Genomic DNA, 16,474 nt, shown 5'->3' with positions numbered 1-16,474 from the left:
GCGTGACCTACGGAGGCCTGGCAGGTTTGAGTGACACGATCAAATGGCCAATAAGAGACGAGAAGGAGCGTATTACTATGCAAAATACTAAATAGAATCATACAAAATAAATATTCAAAATACACTCAAATCTTAGAAAGAATGAAAAACAGCAACGAATGGAAAATCTATTTAGTTTTATTTAATCTGCGAACCATTTCAATGACTTTTATTTTATGTCCATTTTTGGGGCTTTCTTTAATATTTTATTTCTTCAAATGTTATTTGGTGTTATTTATATACGATCATAATACTTATAACTATTTTGATATTAGCTTTTATTTTTATATTTTTAGTTTTCATTGCATTTATTTCATTTTTCATCTATTTAGCCTTACTTTATTTTTGTCAGTTTTAATTTGTAGTCATTTTAGTGCTTCAACTTATACTTATTTTAGTTAGTTGCCAAGGCATTTTTATTCAGTTTTTTTTTTTCAATTTTTCATCTATTTATATTTTATTTTATTTTATTCCAGCTTTATTTCAATTAACAAAAAATTCTAATAGTTTTACTTTTAACAATAACACCAGTTTCATTTTTTTTCTTTCATCATATCAGCATCTAATGTTTCCTTTTTCTTTCGTCCTGTGCAGCACGCACTTTCAAATGTATTATATTAATTAATGTATTAATAAGTAATTTAATTACATGAATATTCAATAATCATATCTAATTAAGTTTATCAATTTAATTAAAATAAATTAAAATGTAATTAAAATAAATTCAATATTGATCATTAAAATTAGTAAATAGTATTTTAAAATGATATTAAATCAACAAATAAAAAAATAAAAAATAAAGATAAATAAATAGAGCCGCTAAAGAATCCTTTAAAAGAATCAGCCAACAGAAATATATATATATAAAATTTGTTCAAGAAGAGAAGAGAAGAGAACATTCTTTTAAAAGACAAAGCGGCTGCTAATGCTGAATCGTGTGTGAATCAATAGGTGCGTTCGACTTCATGCGGCGCCGCGCAAACCGATCGGCGGAGCAGAAAGTGTCCGGCTTGACGGCTTCGTTTTCACCTCCGCCCCCGACTGCAAGCGGCTACTCTCGTTGACTGCTGTCTGTAGCCGTGCTTCAAGTCGAACGCACCTATAGACTGTATAAAAACATGGACGTAGTGTCCGTGACGTAACCAGTAGACTTCCGACGAGCGTTTTGAAGCCTAAAGTAGGCGGAGCCACCCGTCGCCATCTTGGCAGCACGTCACCGGTTGGCCATTTTAACATGGGGAGTCTATGGGATTGACTCCCTTTTGCAGCCAGCCTCTAGCGGCCAGTTGACGAATTACAGTTTAAGCCACTTCCTTGTTGGCTTCACGAGAGAGAGCGGGAGGTTGCCGCTTGGTGTGAATCAAATCTAATAATGTGGGTTATCTTACAAATGACTTCCAGGGCAGAAATTTCAGACTTTTGTGGGTCTAATGGGAAAACGGAATGTGGTTGAACCAGGCTTGTCAGTTTTTTTCTTTCCTTTTTCCACATGCATAGCCTACAGCATATTCTGTCACAACATTTTTAATGACATATATTTTCTTTTAGGATCCTTCTAGGAAAAAGACGAGCGCTGTGACTTTGTTGAAGCTTTTAACATGCACCTACTTTTGGTCCAAAACGTCAGGCTGAAACTGATAACGCTCTGTTCTGAAATAAATTAATTCAAAATAAAAACAAGATAATAGTTATTTGGGAAATTGCATTTGTCTTATATATAAATCCAGTTGCGCCAAAAACAGTTTGGACACTAAAGCCACAATTAAAAATGTCTTAAGTGTGTCAACGAACTAGTAATGTTTTACCACCCAACAAAAGTAGTTTCAACGTCTCCAATCCAAAAGAATGAGGAAGGATTGGTAATGTGTCCACACCGCCACCTAGTGCTGAAGAGTCATACTGTCACATGACACATTTCCATGATCTTTGCAACTTCTTTGGCTTGCGCTCATGTTAAACGGACACAAATACAAACAAAACCAAATAACTAGAACTGTTCACAAATAGTCATTCGATTCATTCACAAATTAGTTTGAGCGTTAAAAGAGCGACCGTTTCACTTTTAAAGAAATCTTCAAAGGCATAAGTGATTTTTATTTATTGGCTCTTTAAAATTGTGATGCATTTGTTGCTTAAGCGTAAATAGATGACAGATGCCACTGAGCTAGAGCTAGAAATTAATTTTTAATAAATATGTAATTCAATTTGCGAGACTTTTAAAATACGTAACGAGCATTATTTTATTAACATACCAAGTCAAAGACTTAAATTCATTTATAATTATAATGTTGGTCCCACTTTTACTTTTTACACTTTAAACATGAATTATTCTTGAAGGTGCAATGTATTACTGCCATATAACTGTAAAACCTATTTGGAAACATTCATTATTAATACAAACATAACACATTTTAATGATTAAATATTGAGCAACACTATACTTTTAATGTGATACAAGGGGATAATAAGTGATGAAAGTGTGACAACTGCCCCGTAACAAAATAATTTCAATATTATGATCAGTGTTTCTTGTACAAAAACGCTGTAGGTAGATTTTTAGTCGATTTTAATGTTTATAAAAAAACAACAACAACCTTATGACGGTTCCCAGTCTTGCAACACTATTTGAGATCTTTCAGCAATCTAAATGAGCACCCTGTATCATCACAAGTTTATTAAGAGACTGTACAATACAAATGAAAAATAAAATGAAAAATACAGAGAACATAACATTACAAAACAAAAATTGCTTTGGACTCGTGTCCTAACAGCCAAAATACTGTACAGCAGAGGTGAGCTTACAGACAAACATGTTGAAACCTCTCTATCATGAGCACGACCGTTCCGGTCCATGAATTAAGACACCCGTCTGCTGAGTATTAAAAAACATACAAAAAATATTACGTTAGCTGTCTTGGTGTACGTATACATATTTATATATATATATAAAAATAACTGAAATAACATTAATGAAGTTATAGGAGGTGGTCAAAGGATATTGACTAGACAGACATTATACTTTGGAAACACTTCTGCAATAAGAGAAAAACTAAATTATAAGCCAAAACAGCAAATAATACGTTTGCCCGTCCCCGGATGTCACTTGTGCATTTACAGTTGTAGAATTTGACCACGTTACATGGGATTCTTCATCCAGGGAAAATAGAGCACAGTCCCATTTTTTCTTTTTCAAAAAACGCACTTCTGTTATAGAGGTTCATGTTATTCAGTTAACGAGTAAACAATTTATCACCAAAATATAGTTCAACAGTTAGACATTTTTTCCAATATAACTGTAGACATCAGCTGGTAAGTGAATTCATTATATATTTCGTTTAGATCGGTATAGGTTTGGCTTGCCTAAGACTGAGTTTCACAAAGGTAAACGCTTTAGCCGAAATCCACGAACAGCTTGAACGCCTCGGTCAGACCGCAAGGACAGCTCGGAGTCTGAAGGCTACATAGATATCAGGTCAGGGGGGTTGGCGAATGAGAACAACCTGCTCATCATTACAGATTTTAAAAGATCTTCCCTTTCTTCTTATTCTTTTCCAAAGTCCTGTTGGGGAGAAAAAACAACAACAATAATAATAAAAAAAAAAACTGCTCTGAGCAGGGATGCATTATTTTAGAAATTCAGAGGGAAAATTATATCATATATTAAAAATATTATATATATATATTTTTTAATATTATATATCTAACAATATCTATCTGACAAAAACTGTGGAACACACACTATTTATTCACTCATACACTTATTTATCTAACACACATACTCAGTCTACATTTCAATTTGCACATAATATACCTGTACATACAACTGTCTATTGTTATATACCTGTACATACAATTGTCGATTTGTATATTTTTTATTCCTTATTTTACTTGTTCTATTTTTTATTTATTTTTATTTTTTATTATCTGTGTTTTTTTGTTCTGTCACTGTCATTCTGTTACACTGTGGAAGCTTCTGTCATGAAAACAAATTCCTCGTATGTGTAAACATACCTGGCAATAAAGCTCATTCTGATTCTGATTCTAAATATTATATATTTAATTTATCGGATCACATACATTTTCTGCTGCTCCAGGATACGCTGCTGGGTCTCCCAGGTGGATCTCTCCTCCTCAAATTGACGTCGTCTCTCCTCCAGCTCCTTATGCTGAGCCTCCAGGTTCTTCTTCATCTGCTCATGACGCCGCTGCAGCTGCACAGGCCACACAGAAACAAGAGGTCAGGCTCTGTTATTGCCCGTCAAATCAAGCACACTAAGCAGACAGCTGACACAGATTGCAGAATTTAACTAAAGAGCAAAAAAGCATTTCTAACTTGAGTGTTTCAGTATCATTGAGACACTATTATAGTTAATTAATATTATGAATACGTTTTTATTGTTATATTTTCTATTTTATTTTTAGTTAGGGTTTTAGTTAAAAAAAAATTTTTTTGCCTTAATATATAAAAAAAGTGTCTATATAGTATAATATGCCTGTGATTATTTTTATTCATTTAATTTTTTTTAGTACGTTTGTCATTTTTATTCTTTTTTTTTAAATCTAGTTTTAATTAATTTACTTTCATTTATTTTAGTGCATCAATTTAAATAAAAATGAAAAAAAAAAAAAATCTTAAAATCAGTTGATTTTATTCAGTTTTTTTATGGTTTTAGTTTAACTATAATAGCCCTGGTGTGGAAATGTGCATATAGTAAATATAAATGAAAGTATGATTAATTATCAGTGTTGACCAGTGTAAACGTCATTATTTTTAATCTATATTCTTACTTTTTTACTTATTTTTGGAATTTGCAATGGCTATGTGGTCCAAACTAGTGTTCAGAATAAAATAAAATAAATTATATTTATATAAAGATGTTATTCTTTTAGTTTTTATCACCTAATCCATTTTAGGACATGTCGAGGAATTGTGCTGTCAGTACCTCTGCCTCTGAATCTTTCAGCTTCTGGATCTTCTCCTTGACTTTCATCTCAAACACCTGCTCCATCTCCATCTCCATCTTCTTCATTTTGGTCACATGCTCCCTTCTCTCCTCCTCCATCTGGGCGAGAGGGCTCCTAGTATTGACACATGCAATTAACAATCATGACAGCACATCCCACTGTTTCCCCTAGAGCAACGCATCCCTGTGCATCTTCACAAGACAAGAGGAGATGGAAAGGTGGACAAACAAAGCCCTCGTTGCCCACTCCTCATCACAAAGATGAGGTCAAGGTGACACCCGTGACCAATCGCTCCCTCTAAACACCTCTGGCAACTAAACACTCATGGCTTACCATGGCCAGTCTTGCTAAGGCAGAGAAAAAGGAGGAAGAACATCAAACGAACAAACATCCTGGTTCCAGAGGAACCTGAAAGCTGTTAATGGCCAAAGCATTTTTGCTGATCAAAGTTAGTGAGCGGCGCAGGAAAGCTGCGAAGAGGTTCGACAGGAACATATGCAAAGACGGTGGGACTCATAAAACGATGTTGATTCAGTCCAAAATGATTCATCAATGATGCATCTCAATCAGGGTTATTGAAATTAAAACTAAAACTAACACTAAAATAAATAATTAAAATAAAAGTTAACTGAAATAGAAGAAAAAAAAATGTAATTTTATTTCATCTAGTTGCTGAAGCATAATTTATTTTGTTGTTGAACTAAATAACTAAAACTGAAATAAAATGAATAACAACTATATATTAGCAAAAATAAAAAAATAATAATTTATAATAAATAAATAATTTAATAAATATTAGTGATTAAATATTTAAATAATAGATCATTTAATATTTAAACAATTCAAAATATGAATAAAAACTCACATAGTATACAAATTACCATAAAATAACCCTGATCTTAATTTCGGAACAACAAAATAAAAGATCGTATTCATGAAATATGAGCAGAACGAATTTGAATTCAATACAACCATTTTTGTGAATCAAAGTCTGAGTAAGAACGGCAATGCACCTGTGAATCAATTTTTTTTTCTCCCACTCATAGACAAACAGTAGGATATACTCCTAGATACTTCTCATCAGGAAAATAAGGAAGGGTTTGACTTCCTCTAATCTAACCAGTCCAACCGGGTTGCTGTCACAAGGTCTATTACTCCCCGGAAAAAAAAATCACACATGGAACTGGTGGAAAAAGAGGGAGATAACAGACACCGCAAGACACCGTTCCCAGAGGAAGAGAGGATCCGGACAACACAGGGATTTGGAAAAATGTAAATGACCACTTACATGCCTTCAACCGTGTCAACTCTAAAAGACAAAAACACACACACTTAGCATGCTACAAATCATACCGTGCACTGAAGAGCAAAATAATGTGTCAACAGAAAGCAGATAAGAGGAAAGACTAGTCTGGATTATAACGCTTTTAATGTGGTTTCCTGCAAAAATGATATTTTAGGTTAGAGGTGACTGTCGACTATTGGAAGCTGCATGGCGTGACCACAAACATGTCTGTGAGCACATGCTCATGCATATGTGCACTCGTGCTTGTGTTAAGAGTCTGCCTTCTTAAATTAAGGGTTAGCAAGCACAGCAAACTTAATATAAATCTCCTCAAACCAGAGAAATGTACTGACAGAAAATATATTTAAGCAATCCGGTTAAATAAGGAGTTAACATTTACTTTGTTAAACCCCTTCCTGTTTTTTCATTATATGTTAGATTACACGAGTTTCACAATTTGAGTTGAATTACTGAAATAAATGAACTTTTCCACGACATACTAATTTATTGAGATGCACCTGTATATTATATTATATATTACATTATATTATATTACCAACCGACTCCATTCTGTAACGGCCACTTGAATGCGTGGCTGACGTTATTGCCTGTGCCGCTGGTAACAAAACGGATCGGCTCGGAATCGGAAAGAAGTGAGACTGACTGACCGATCACCGATCCGGGCCGATCATGAGGAAAATCGGCCAATTCCGATCCCTGGCTGATCGATCGGTGCATCTCTTAACGATCCAATCAGTTCCTAATGGATAAAATAAAGTACTGCTCTACATTTTCCCCCAATGAATATCCTGTCTGACTTGCAAACAGCATTTTATGTTGACTTTAAAAACAGAAGGCCAGCCACAAATCTAAGTATGGAGGTTTACAGTGTGCTCTTCAGTACACCAGACAACAGGAAATGATGCAACATAAAATGTCACAATGCTGTTTGACAACTGAGCATCACTTAAAAAAATGCTATATTTAACAAATGTTCAGCATTAAAATTAATGTTAAAGTTAATTCCAGAGTAGGTGATAGAGCGTTTGTTATTTCAACTGTATAAAATTAGAAGTGTAAACACTAATATGACACTACTAATAACCAGATGGCTGTTCAAATTCATATACGCAACAGCAGAGATGTGGAGTGACGCGTGCCAGGAACACATTGTTGCTTGAGTGTTATAATTTACATTCACACATTGTGACTCAATGAGGTCAGAGTCGAGTGTGTTTTAAGTGTCTGCGATGAGGCAGTATGGACTGTAACCCTGCATATAACGGATGCTATATGCCGTCTCACATTATTCCAGGCATTTCCGCTCACACTTATAGTGTATAAACATCTCAAATCTCAGGAAAAACCATGCAGGCAAAGGCCTTTGTCATTTGATATGAAGTGTATGTTCTGGGATCAAGTAGACAGAATTGTTTATTTAATATCAGTGATATGATACTAAATGTATCTTACTTCGTGAGCTGGCCTTTGGTTTTGTTGTTGTCGATTCCGTTACAGGTAACAGCCGCAAGCTTCCTGCTTCTGTAGTTCTCATAATGGACGTTATTTGTTACGTCCTTGAGGTCCTGCATGTGGGTTCTGACACAAAACAAGTACATTTTTATACACTGGCTCCACAAAGCCATGCTTAAAGTATGAGTGCCTTTACAATAGATATATAAAATATCAAATCAAGTGGCAATTATGTTGAAGAAAAATAGCAAAGCACACTTTTGAAGCAATGCATTTGACAAAAGTCGCCCTTGTGGTCAAATTGCTAAAGTGGAGTCTCATTCACTCTCCCAAAGCTATTGTTTTTGTGTTTCTACAGGTTATTTCCTCAAGAGTTCAGCCAAACTCAGTGTATTTTGACTTGCGGTGACTGTTTGTACCTGATGAGCATATTCCTTAAGAGTGTGAAATCACAGTGTTCTCCATTCTCAACTGTGGAGAAAGAAAAGATAATCAGGTTTTAAACATATAAGGCTATTCTTCAAATGCCATTTATAGGTATTAACAGCAGGATAAGACTTCACAAAGACTGACCTCACAAACAGTCATTTCTAGCTGATGTAATAATTTATTAGAGCACATAATCACATCCAGGAACAACAACAACAACACTGTTCAAAAGTTTTTAATGTTTTTGAAAGAAGTCTCTCATGCTCACTAAGGTTGCATTTATTTGATCAGAAATACAGTAAAATTATAATTTATAATATTCCAATATTGCGGAATATTATTACAATTTAAAAAAACAGTTTTCTATTCGAATATATTTTAAAATGTAATTTATTCCTGTGATGCAAAGCTGAATTTTTCTGGTTTAATTTCTTAATATTTACAGGTTTTCCATGCCAGTGGGAACCTATGTTATATTTACATATTCTAAAATTAACCGATCCTGCAAAAAAAACATTTATAGTTATTTATTTTAATGTTAGCTGCTCGATCAAAACGATCACAGGTTTGAAATTAAAACTGCAACTTTAAATATTTCAGATGCATTTGAGTGTCAAGTGCATCTACCTTCTGCCACTCCCCATGGGTACTGCCTTCCTCTAACCTTCTTGCCATTCACCTCAATGACAGTGTTGCTTCCGACCACAGCCAGGGGCAACCGATCCTTGAGCGAGAGAGAGAGAGAGAGAGAGAGAGAGAGAGCGAGCGAGAGAGTGAGGCTCATGGATGGCTGTGTACAAGGAATCTGGCTGCTAAAGCAACATGAAAAGTTTGGCAGGCTTTCAATGTGCAGCCACCTGGTGAACCACATGTACTGTCCACCTTCACAGACACAGATCCAGAACCTTATCATTATATTACACTTCATTCTCCTATATGCCCGCAACCTTTGGGTTACAAGTCCGACTCTCTAACCATTAGGCCACGACTTCCCCATGAACAGCATTTAAAGCGGACAGATCATAGAAAACATGATATTTCTTAATTTTCCTTTTGAAATAGAAAGTACAATACAATACAAAGTGTTTGAAGTGCAAAGTATAACACAAAAATCCTCCATCAGAACATTTAATGAAAGTCCTCAGAAACGACACATTTACGATATCACAGCTCATAAACATATAACTGCAAAATCAGTCCGTTTAATTCCGCTGGTCATTAAATTACTAATGTTTTGTTGGGAAATATGTATGTTACACAAATGTAGAACGCTTACTTTGATTTTTTTCACAATCTTGTTTTCCTCCTCATCATCCATCTCAGGAAACTCGTAGATTTTGATCTTGTGCTCCAGGATTTCTCGCATAATCTAGAAAAACATAAAAATGACTTTAAAAATCACACAAACTCTCTGCGATTCCTTCGGGCCTAGCACACAACCTCCAGAGGATCACCGAGAGCGATCGTTTAGGGTTGAGGAACATCCTCTGTTTATTTATTTGTGGATGTGCTCAAATCTTTTCATCTGATCTTTCCTGTCTAGGCGGTAATGCTGCACTCCTGCTCATGGTTCCTGCAGAGATAATACTCTGACAGATGGCAAAGCGCTCAAGACACACATGGTGCCGGAGGCTTGAACTCCTGCTGTCTCTTCTTGCCTTTTTCTTAATCAGGAGTGTAAACAGACAGGACTTAGCACACGAGAGCTGGAGGCTACAGCCGGCTGACCTGTTTCTTGAACTGTTGGCACTCTTCGGGTGTCAGGGTATCTGCTTTGGCAATCAGTGGGATGACGTTGACCTTTTCATGCAACCGTTTCATAAACTCGATGTCCAAAGGTTTCAGTCTGGTGGAAAAACATACAACACGACACCATGATAATGATCACAGTTCTCTCAATAGCTTTTTAATGGTACTTGAGGTTAGGGGTTTGCACAGTTAAAAACCACTCACATTTGCTATAGATAAGGTAATAATGTAGTTTGGAAGTCCAACTAAACTATAATGATAGAATATCTGATGATCCACATTTTAAGAAAATACAAGAATTTAAAAGATATATTAAAAACGAAATAAAATAACCAATAAATCTAATATGCTATTTATTTTATTTCGAGGAGAAATTTATTATTATTGTAATTATTTATTGAACATTGGCTGACATTTTGAATATTACTAAATGAAATATTGCTGTTTGAATATCGTTGTTTTAAAAAAGAAAAAAAAAGCCACTAGTGGTCGTGTGTTGAGCTTTTACTGCTAAATTGTTTTCCGTTTTGAATCATAGGCAACAACACCCATACTATTTACTTTCTTCCACGCTTCAGTTCAGATAACCATCATGACTGTGTGGACATACAAGACTGAATAGAGCGACACGTTCCTGCATCTTCACTGCAACTGCACACAGATCCACTATTGTCTGAGAACAGCTGCTTACAGTAACACAGTCATTCTAATGTTTTCACTGACTAAGAGGAAAATTTCAGTGACCTCAACTCCAGTTTGTCAATGAAATCTATTATCAGACATCTTGGCAGGAAAAAAAAAAAACTCACAAACATAAGAGGAAAACTGAATGAACTGAAGTTTGATAAACGAAAAAAAAAAAAACAGGTATATGTTTGTATTCAACCAACCTATTTTATGCACAAAATTATAGTTTGAAAAATTATAAAAGGTTTTTGAAAGGCGTCTCCTACACTCAACAAGACTGCATTTATTTGATAAAAATAGTCTAAATCAGTAATATTGTGAAATATTATTACAATTTAAAATAACATTTCTATTTGAATATATTTTAAAATGTAATTCATTCCTGTGATGCAAAGCTAAATTTTCAGCATCATTACTCCAGTCTTCAGTATCACATGATCCTTCAGAAATCATTCTAATGTGCTGATTGGCTGCTCAAGAAACATTTATTATTATTATCAGTGTTGAAAACTGTTGTGCTGCTTAATATTTTTGTGGAAACAGCTTTTTTCTGGATTCATTTGTGAATAGAATGTCAAAAGAATAGCAATTATTTGAAATACAATCTTTTTTGTAACAATGTAAAAGTGTTCAATGTCATTTTTTATCCATTTAATGCTTGTACCGTTCCTACCTCAAATTGTAGGGTTTAATTCAAACCACAACTCTGAATAAACTCTGAATTGTGTCACTTATGCACAGAAACTACTTTAATTAATGATGCTAAATGGGAGGTCAACATATCATTGGTAAGTTTTCGCCTTCTTTTAAGACATTACAAAGAATAATGAACAGCAATAAAGCAGAAGGACAGGTCTCCGATCACTCACCCATGTCCTGAGGGTGCGATGAAATACAGGCAGCAGAGCACTCTGCTGTCCGGCATCTGCCGTCTGTTCACACGCGACTCGGCGTTCAGATAATCCTCAAACTTACTGTCGATGTGATCAATGACCGGCTGCCAGCTGGAGCAGAAAACACACAGGAGATTCAGGTCATGCTGTCGGTTTAAAGCAACACCACAGTAATGAAAACAAAATGACATAGCCATCTAATTATATCAAGCAACCTGATATTAAACCATGCTGTGATAATTATATCTGGCAATCCACCAAAACCATTCTCACCAGTTGCTGTTGTCCACAGCGTCTCCAAATCCTGGAGTGTCCACTATCGTGAGCAGAAGTTGGACGCCTCCCTCCTTCATCAACACTTTGGACTGCTCCACCTGTGGATACCAGACCAACTGAATTACTATTTTTACATAGAGGCCCTCAACATATGCTCTAGTAAATACTAAATAAGTAAGACCTCACGAATGGCTGGTGTAAACACTAGTAGCTAGTGTCTGCTTGGTCACTTTTGTTTACATACCACTGGGTATTAATGAAGTGTGATGCAAAGACAATTATCATAAAGCTGAAATGTTATGTAAAGCTTTGGACTCAGTCACTCTAAAGGCTACAAGTACAAACATGCAAGACATAGCATAGCTATTACTGAAGTATTACTTAAGTATGCTTGAGAAGCCAGAAGTATAGTGGCATAGGAACCTGGAAATGTGTGCTTGGACTTATGATCTAAAAACCTTTATAAAGCTATATTCAGGTAAAAAAAAAAAAAAAAGGTGTTTCCCCATTTTCTGTTCCCAGTGCACAACTGAGAAGGAACAAGCAGCATCTATTGACATTTAGGAAACAAATCTCCACTCTATATACCTGAACTGTTTTCTTGATTCTATGTGAAGGTCCAGGATATTCTCCAGAGTACATATCCGTCAGGAACAGAGAATTTATCAGCGTGGACTTTCCCAACCCTGACTCTCCTGAAAAAAGGACAGAAAATACAGAGAAACATGAAGTTAAAATGAGACCTGAATTCAGTACAACATCCTATAAAAAATACATTTACTGAAGGAAATACCACTGCTTCCAAGAGAGCAAAAGAATAAGGTTTGAGTTTATGGGGTCAGTAAGATTTATTATTGTTATTATTATTTTATTTAGCAATGATGCATTAAATTAATGCAATTAAAAACAATAGTGAAAGTACAGACATTTACATTGTTACAAAATATTTATGATCTTTTGAACTTTAAATTCATCAAATCCTGAAAAAAAGTATCGCAGCTTCAACAAAAATATTAAGGAGTTGTTTTCAACATTGTTAATAATAGTGACAGGAATAAATAACATTTTAAAACATTTCTGAGCAGAAAAGTTATTTTAAATTGCAATATGTTATACTTTTTTTTATCAAATAAATGCAGCCTTGATGAGACCAAGAGACTTCTTTCATTACTTCAAACATTACTTTTCTTAACCAAACATTTAATAAATATATAAAACAGTATAAAATCAGTATACGATCAGCACTGGAGTCTAGGACCAAAAGACTAGAGATTATTTCAATACCAACATAATTAAGTACAGACAAATATGAAATACAGGACTTTCAAGATGCATTTTTCAAAAATAAATAGTGCTTGATAGATATGAGCTTTGAAATGATGCAGACGCAATATCTAAAAAGCAGGGTGATATACTGCAGATAAATACATACACAATTTAGTGACAAAATTGATTCTTATTTTACAAATATTTACTCACGATTCACAAAAATAATTTTGGTAGATTTTGAAAGAACAAAAGAGGGGAAAATGTAGCACTTAATTTCAAAATGGCAATTTAATGGCTGATTAATACACTCATCTAGCATTACATTTAAAATCTTAAAAATGTGACATTTATGGCATGAGACAGTGGCCAAAAACATCCATCTGATGCATGAGTAAATCGACAAACAATTAAAATAATAGCACAGATGGAATGCAAGGACATGCCCTGTGTGAACTTCCCCTAAATGTATTACGTCAATGCTGGAGGGAACAGCATTTTTTGCATCCAGTCTAAGAACCCAAAGAAACCCATGGGAGAACAGTGGAATTAACCTCACAAGCAGTTCTTTAGTAAATCCGTTAATGGCCAAGATGTGACTAAGTGAACTTCATTCTAAATACTTACCGCTAATTGTTTTGGAAATTTAAATACGACCAACTCGATACCTCTCCAGCGTTGTGATGATGCTTCATTATTATGTGTTTAGCATTAGTGTGAACACAGAGCGCAAGCAGCGGGACTAAACTACTAGAGTGACGGATAAGCTGGAAGAGGGTTAGAACTAAGAGAGCACAACATTCATCTGTGCGGTCTCACGCAGTGAGGTCAGCACATTAATTAGAGTAAATTGCTTCTGGCAGGGCGAGTGGCTGGCACCATTACAGACTTGGCCGTTTTCCATACCCAAACACTAATGCAAGAACAACTGGGTAAAGTCCACCTGCACAGCACAGCCAATTTGTATTACAAATCAGCAAGAGAAAGCGCTATAAACCTTCATTAATGACATTAAAATCAGTTAAATGTTGGGATACTATGTGACGAAAAATTTTAAACCGTCTACCAATTTCTTACCAAAGACAATATTTTGCAGAACATGCCTTTCGCTTGCGACCGAAAATAACTCAAGCACGCACAACCACGAGTCCCCGGGTCAGATTCATAAACGCAGGGGATGTCGGGTACAAAACCACAGCTCGCACGCGAAGCCAAAGCAAACACAGCTTTCAGAGCAAATTCCAGCAAAAACCAGACAGATTCCGTATCACTGCAAACTTGATTAAATGTAAAAGAATCAACTTCAAAGCTATGCCTTCAAAAAATGTCAGCCATTTAGGTGTTCTTTACTGAAAACTCTTTGCATTTTTCAAGCTGAACAGGATGTGAAATCACTGCCATTCAACCCCTGCTTCCTGTGTGGTTACCCAAACAGCGTTTAGACCAAATGTCAAGAATGTAGTCTCAAACTGGCAAACATTCAAAACTAGACAGGAAGCTCCTCAAGTGGTCATAATGACTGCAGCGCACACTGAATCCATCACAAGCAATGTGTCGCTAACTTAGTTACACGTTGAGCGTAGTTTGGTATTTGCAAGCTGCATACCGAAGGTTACAAAGCAGATCAAAATCAATACATTCAAAGAATGTGTTTCCTTACCCACAACCATCAGGGTGAACTCAAAGCCCCGCTTCACAGACTTTCTGTACACTTGGTTGGGGAGGCTTGCAAAGCCCACGTATCCCTCCAGATTCTTCTGCTGCTGAAAACAGACAGAAAAACACTTTTTTGATCAGAGAAACTTGCTGGTATATGCTCACAGTAAATAACACACAATTGTACTCTCAAATAAGCAAATGGAAGGTGATCATGTTCTATTCTCCCTGCATTAGTCATACTTACTGCTGTGTATTTGAATCCAAGAAATGCATGGTATTGGTTGAGGGTGATGGGGAGCAAAATGAAGACGTCAGAAGAGATGTTTTGCACGTCCAAAGTTCAGCATACAACAGCATTTTTGGACAAAGAGGGAGAGAAAAAAAAGCACAAAAATTTATGACATATACACAGGCTCCAAATACTTGAAATTGCTTTGGCAAGTCAAAAAAATAAAAAACAAGGTTTAAGCTGTACTGATAAAGACAAAGTCAGAGGCTCAATGACGCAAGTGACTCAAATCAAACATATACAAACATCTACTGAAGAATAACATTTATCTAGAACAGCAGTTTTCAAAAACTGGGGTTTGCAAGGGAGTTTGAGGGGGTCAAGTGCAAAAGTTTAGGGGGAAAATATATTAAAAATAAATAAATAGTAAAATTAAAATAAGTATGCAAGGCAGGGCAAGGCAATTCATTTAAATAAAATAAATAGAATAATTTGGCTAAAATAAATTAAGGATTTAAATTAATAATACACTTATTCAACAGTACAGTACTACCAGTAGAAAAAATGTAACAGAACAAAATAGAAACTAAAAATATTCCAATTAATATTTTGTGCATATATTTATAATTTCAAAGCTCTTTATACATTAAACTATTTAGCTGCCTTTTAAATTTTAGCATGGGCTCTATTGCGTCAGGATGATCATATTTGGGGTCTGTGGCATCAAGTAAAAAACAGAAAACCAATCTAGGATGTTTAAAGTTTTTTTTTTTTTTTTTACCCTCAAAAACTCCATATGGCAACACATGTGGAAAATTCCCCACATTAAGTCACAAAAAAAAAAAAAAAAAATCAGAGAGATACTAAAATGTTGTATATGATGCTTGGAGTGTCATAATGAACTGCTTTTACATTTCTAATGATTATAAAACCATTTCCATCTAAAGACTTATGCATGAAATTAGTTTTACAGACAACTGTGCCTACATATGAATTCTGTTATTTATGAGATTTAGACTACTTAGGCTACATTGAAGAAGCTCAAATAGCTTTGATTTGCGTAATATTTTTGGTCAATACATAATTCCCACTGATGACTAAAATGTGGTAAACAGAAATAATAAAGAATGAGTAGGTGTGTCCAAACTCTGACTAAAACTGCATGCATGAATCATGAAATGACAGCAAAATGTGAAACGATTAGGGTTTCTGATAATGGCCTGAGAGCTGAATTACTGGAAAGTCAAACAAAAGCAATATTTTGTACATAAACCACACAAGTGTCAAGATGGTGTTAAAATGTGCGACCATATCGTGCTGATTAATGTGTGGCACTACATGAGAAGTGATGGTGCAGAATATGAGATGCTTGAAAGCACAATCAGAGGTCACAAAACAAAAACGTATGGTTACATTAGGGCTGCACGATAAATCGAAATGGAATCGAGATCGCGATTCGACAGAAGCTGTGATTGTCATGCGTATCTTTCAGTGAAGCACAGTTCTGTGATCAGCAGTCAATCT

General features: G+C 35.2%; 1 protein-coding gene across 3 annotated transcripts in view; it reads right to left on the bottom strand.

The window, feature by feature from the left end:
• Positions 1 to 2,698: 2,698 nt before the first annotated feature.
• The window catches only part of septin7b (septin 7b), a 15,804-nt gene continuing 2,028 nt past the window's right edge, over positions 2,699 to 16,474 (bottom strand). For 2 of the 3 annotated variants that reach the window (XM_016574211.1, XM_016574214.1), the window contains 13 exons: positions 14,723 to 14,825; positions 12,385 to 12,491; positions 11,794 to 11,894; positions 11,497 to 11,631; positions 9,920 to 10,037; positions 9,468 to 9,560; positions 8,819 to 8,915; positions 8,182 to 8,233; positions 7,763 to 7,888; positions 6,293 to 6,313; positions 4,983 to 5,118; positions 4,117 to 4,250; positions 2,699 to 3,598 (listed from right to left, as the gene is read on the bottom strand). In XM_016574211.1, coding sequence (XP_016429697.1) covers positions 3,559 to 3,598; positions 4,117 to 4,250; positions 4,983 to 5,118; positions 6,293 to 6,313; positions 7,763 to 7,888; positions 8,182 to 8,233; positions 8,819 to 8,915; positions 9,468 to 9,560; positions 9,920 to 10,037; positions 11,497 to 11,631; positions 11,794 to 11,894; positions 12,385 to 12,491; positions 14,723 to 14,825 — 1,263 coding nt within the window. In that variant the 3' untranslated portion in view covers positions 2,699 to 3,558. The remainder of the gene's footprint in view (positions 3,599 to 4,116; positions 4,251 to 4,982; positions 5,119 to 6,292; positions 6,314 to 7,762; positions 7,889 to 8,181; positions 8,234 to 8,818; positions 8,916 to 9,467; positions 9,561 to 9,919; positions 10,038 to 11,496; positions 11,632 to 11,793; positions 11,895 to 12,384; positions 12,492 to 14,722; positions 14,826 to 16,474) is intronic. The other variant, XM_016574213.1, reaches the window with a different exon arrangement.

Source organism: Sinocyclocheilus rhinocerous, unplaced genomic scaffold, assembly GCF_001515625.1.
Source record: "Sinocyclocheilus rhinocerous isolate Xijiao unplaced genomic scaffold, SAMN03320098_v1.1 scaffold1735, whole genome shotgun sequence".
NCBI classification, from domain to species: domain Eukaryota; kingdom Metazoa; phylum Chordata; class Actinopteri; order Cypriniformes; family Cyprinidae; genus Sinocyclocheilus; species Sinocyclocheilus rhinocerous.
Note: the sequence above shows the minus strand (reverse complement) of the source record. Positions and strands in the feature narration are given on the sequence as shown.